Source organism: Myotis davidii, unplaced genomic scaffold (genome assembly GCF_000327345.1).
Source record: "Myotis davidii unplaced genomic scaffold, ASM32734v1 scaffold526, whole genome shotgun sequence".
NCBI classification, from domain to species: Eukaryota; Metazoa; Chordata; class Mammalia; order Chiroptera; family Vespertilionidae; genus Myotis; species Myotis davidii.
The window spans coordinates 433,309-438,077 of NW_006296797.1; the positions used below are offsets into that span (position 1 = coordinate 433,309).

General features: G+C 54.7%; 1 protein-coding gene across 2 annotated transcripts in view; it reads right to left on the reverse strand.

The window, feature by feature from the left end:
* Positions 1-3,033: 3,033 nt before the first annotated feature.
* The window catches only part of RAB43 (RAB43, member RAS oncogene family), a 22,624-nt gene continuing 20,888 nt past the window's right edge, over positions 3,034-4,769 (reverse strand). For both annotated transcript variants that reach the window (XM_015569648.1, XM_006772493.2), the window contains exon 3: positions 3,034-4,107. In XM_015569648.1, coding sequence (XP_015425134.1) covers positions 3,857-4,107 — 251 coding nt within the window. In that variant the 3' untranslated portion in view covers positions 3,034-3,856. The remainder of the gene's footprint in view (positions 4,108-4,769) is intronic.

Consider the following 4,769-nt stretch of genomic DNA (forward strand, 5'->3'; position numbering starts at 1 on the left):
TGGCCCTCATGGGGTTCTTAGATTTGACTTGGAATAAGAGCTAAACTTCCTTGCGGCTACAAGGCTAGGGTAAGCATGGGACTCCCACCCCGAGTCTGTTGGGTCATCTGAAGAAGTAGACATTTGAAGTGTGAGGAATGCCTCGTGCTCCGGGCAACCACCAAATAACATTCCCAACCTCCCTCCCCACACAACAACCGCAGGAACCTGGGTCCAGAAAGGCCAGTGACTTGCCCAAGGTCACATGAGATCCCTGGCAGAGATGGGGCCCGAACTCCTTCCTGCTCCCTGGGCGGTTGGATCCCACACTCGTCTGGGGCAGAGAGATCTTAACAGTCTCCAGGCAACAGACGGGCAGTGGGCAACGTGTAGGCTCATCAACCAACTCCAGGCCTGGAGACCAGCAGGGGGATGGGAGGGGCAGGCAGGCAGGCAGGTGGGACCATCTGTGGGGATATAGCCACCTGGGCTGGCTCTGGGCTCAAAAGTAAGAGAACCAGTCTTGGGTCCCACTGGCTCATTAGAGAAAACTGTTTAACGGTTTAGAAAATATGTACACTCTGGCTCTGTTAAGTTTCCATAAAGGCAACTTTTCCATGTTTTTAAAAATAGATGTGACATAGAGATGTATATATTTATAAACAGGTAACATAAAATTCCAATGTCAATGGCATCCTTGGGCTGGCTAAGGCACTCCCTGCCCCACAGTCCAGAGCAGTGGGGCTCAGAGTGTCCCTAAGACCCTCCATCGCCCCCCACCCCCACCCCACCCAGCAGCCCTCTTGGAGAAGAGTAACTGGATTCAATGTGAATTAGGAGTTTCCTCCAGCTCCGCGTCTGCTGGGACTTGTGCCTTTGGGGTCAGTCCCCACCCCTACCCCCATCCCCACCCCAAGGACAGGGGACCACTTCTGGCTTAAGAGTCAGGATCACATGTGTCTCCTGCCCACCAGTCCTCCTCCCAGAACTCTATCAGCTTCCCTCGTTCTCCCTCAGCCCATGTCATATCTGCCTCATCTAGACCACACTGCCCTTCTCCAGGCCTGGCTGCCAGGACAATTCCCCGATGTCCTTCCCTCTCCCACACCCGGGCCCCTCTCCGCACCTACTCCCGTGCTTAGATAATTTATAAACAAAGAGCGAGCCCTGGCTGGCGTGGCTCAGTTGGTTGGAGTGTCATCCCATGCACAGGAAGGTTGCAGGTTCGATTCCCTCTACAAATAAAATAAATACACTAATAAAATAAAATAAATAGATTAAACTGTTCCTTTGCCCCAGAGGCTGCTGGGAAAGGAAACAAAAACAAGTCTTATTTGCTGTCTCAGATACTTCCCTCATTTTCTCTTACTCCATCTGACACAGGATAAGGCCCAGAGAGATAGAGGCCCCAGCCTGACGGGCATACAGAGCAGGGACCCCACGCGGCATGCAGTCAATGCCTCACCCGCAGCCAGGCCCTGAGCGCTAGCATCTGTGTCTGAGGTTGAGGGCATCTCTCGGAACATCAGGAAATGGCTTCAGCCCAGGGAGTGGGTGGAGGAACCTCACAGACGGAGGGTAGGGAAGAACTCATTCTTGCAGGAGAGAACTATGAACAAGAGATTAGCTTGGGGTGGGGCAAGTTCTGCGGGGTGTCCAGCTGGGTCATTTGTGGGATTATAAATGACATGAATAAAAGGGCAGGGTAAGTGGGGGGGGGGGGCAGAAAGGTAAGTGGAGAGGGGGCAGGATGCTCCTGGGGGACAGGCAGGTGCTGGAATAAAGCCAGGGTGGAGCTGTGAAGGCCTTGGGCTTCTGGGTCCGTGTGGACAGCACTCCAAGTACCTGAGGGCACCCTGAAAGGTGTTGGGGGGTGGCAGGACCAGGAGTGACCTCTCACAGCGGACACTGATGGCTGCAGGCGGTGGCTGGGGCAGTGGGATGGGAAGCCCAGGACCACGGTCAGTGAGATGTCCAGGTGAGAGGATGTGATGGCCAGTGTCTGCGACACCTCGGAACTGTGACGCGCAGGAATCAGAGTTGTTGGCTTGGTTTCTGGGTGAACCAAGAGGTGAGCAGTGAGAAGAAGCCTCCCTGGTCCCAGGCTGGGTGGCTCTTCCTTCCCCTTCTAAGCCAAGCCTCTGCGGGGTTTCAGGCCTCCTGCCCTAAGGACGGGGGTTGTGGTGGCTCAGGTCTCGAAGTGACAAATGAGCCCGTCACCTGCCAGCTACCCATTCCTGTGCCTACCCGCCAAGGACATCCATCCGCAGGGGTAGGACCTCCCTCTTCCCTGAACCCTGCGGGGCTGGGCACCGTGCTCTCGGCTGGAAGTGGGGCTGCAAGTCAATCCTAGGGATGCAGGCCCTTGCCTCTGCCCCAAGACCCCAAAAACAGCAGGTGACATTTTCTAGCTGGGGCCTAAATTCAACGCCCAGCTCTGCCCAAATACTAACCCCTAGCAGAGTCATGGGGCTGGAGGACCTTTGTCCCTGACCTTAAAGGAACCCTCTTGAAGGAACCTCTCGGGGACAGGCACTTTCTCCTCGGCTGGTGGAGCCCAGGCCATGGAGAGGCCGGCAGGCGCCAGCTCCCTGCCAGCACCCGGGCCCCTTCACCAGCAAGGCCGCTGAGGGCTGAAGCCAGCAGCCTCCTTGCTTGTCAGGTGCAGGCTCTGGCGGCCTCTCCATGACGCGGCCTCGCAGTTCGTTTCCTGAGGCCCCACACTGAGGCCTGCGGGGCTGAGCTGGGCTGACGCGAGAACGGAGCTGGCTTAGGAAGATCACCTAAGTCCAGGCCCTGTGATCCTGAGCTACGCCAGAGTCTGCTGCTGCTTCGAAAGACCCCCGTGACCTCGGCTCCACCCTGCCTTCTGACCTCAGCATCTGCGCATGTGGAGGCTGCTGGGGGCAGTGGACTCAGAGGAGGGGAGCGGGGACGGGGTGGTGAAATGCCCAGGCCCAGAACTACCAGGCCTCGCCTCTTTGCTTTGGGAAACTCTAAGCTAGACTGGGAGCAGTGGAGAGCTGGTGCTCTAAACATGACAGGACAGATTTCTCAGACCTGAGCCTCAAGGATGCAAGATTTTACTTTTCCCTTAAATGTCCACATTCCTCTCTCATTCCCCAACCCCCAAGCTTCTGAGACCTCAGAACTGAAGAATTAACTGTTTTTGCAACCTGAGTGACAAAACTTTGGGTCCCAAGCCAGCAGACAGCCCCTGCTTGGCTGTGGGCCTACACTTTTGTGAATGAAAACAAGAAGCTACATGGAAAACTGGAGAAGTCTTGCTAAGGCAGCAAGTTGGGCCCCATGGTGTCTGTGAGCTCAGAGCTGGCAGTGAAGAAGGTTCCTGCCCTGGAAGGAGTTGGGGCTTCCCTGGGCTGTGCTCAGAAACCACCTATTGGGCTGGTTGCTCTGCTCTCTCAGCTACATATGGAGGCCCTGGAATGACCTGGGAACCAGTCACACCCCTGGGAGGCAGCAACCTGCTGCTACGGCCGCAGCAGGCACAGGTGTGGAATGGTCAGAACCAGTTTGTATAGAGCAGGGGAGGCAGGTCCAGGCCCCTCTACAGCTGTGGTCCACACTGTGAGCTCGGGCCAGTCCTGAAATGTAAGAGCATGAAGGGAACAGCCACTGACCGGCAGGGCGGGCCCCACACCCTGCCCTGTGACCACAGGCTCCTGCAGGAGGAACACTGCTTCTCCTTTCCTCGGGGGAGCTTTCCCATCAAGCATCCAGGCCATGGGATGAAGGATTCCAGGACTTTATCCAGCTGCTCTAGAATCACGGGTGCCCTAGAGGGCCAGCTCTGGAGGGCTTGGCAGACCAGAGCGAGGAGAAGGGGAGGCCCCTGCCTGCCTGCCCTGCACCCCAGTCAGCACCCGCAGCCCCAGCTTTCTCCAATGTCCTTGCTATCCAGCTGGATGTGGTCGGTGCTCTTCTCACTGAGCAGAGGACCCCCGTGCCTCATGACCAGCTCTGTGGCCACCCTCACGAAGGCCTCCTCCACGTTGCTCGAGTCCTTGGCAGAGGTCTCAATGGCACACAGGATGTCATAGTGCCCCACCAGGCTCTGCGCTTCAGCCAGAGGGACCTCCCGGAGCTCGCCAAGGTCCGACTTGTTGCCTGCGGGGAAAGGCCAGGAGCAGTGAGGTGAGGTCGGCTGGTGCAGGGCAGCCCTGTCCCACGCGGCAGGGCCACACTGACAAGCCCAATCCCACCGATGCCCTCTGTCAGCTCCTCGTTGTGCATGGTGATCTTTAAAACAGCCACCAAGCTGTTATTTTAAAGCTGTTATTCTATCCTTCAGTCCACCCCACTCTGTTTTTAACCTTTGCCAGAGGACTGTATATTTTGACTCTATCTAAGATATAGCAGTAAAATTTAGGTAAAAGAATGCCATACTTTAAAGCTAGAAGAAAATTTGGGTAGAAACTCCAGCTTCCTATCACTTAGGTAAGTCACTTCATCTCTGAGCCTCAATTTCCCCATCTGATGCCACCTTCAGCAGAGCAGGGATTAAATGATATAACAAATATGAAAACAACTGGCATCTGGCAGGTACTCCATAAATGTGTAAGTTAAAGAAATCTGGCACTGCTCTTTTTGTGTTTGTTTTTTTTTCCTGGTAAAATTCCGTTATTATACTTATTATTTATTCTCTCTTATTTTTTTATTTTTTTAAAAAATATATTTTATTATTGATTTCAGAGAGGAAGGGAAAAGGAGAGAGAAATAGAAACATCCATGATGAGAGAGAATCATTGATCGGCTGCCTCCTGCACCCC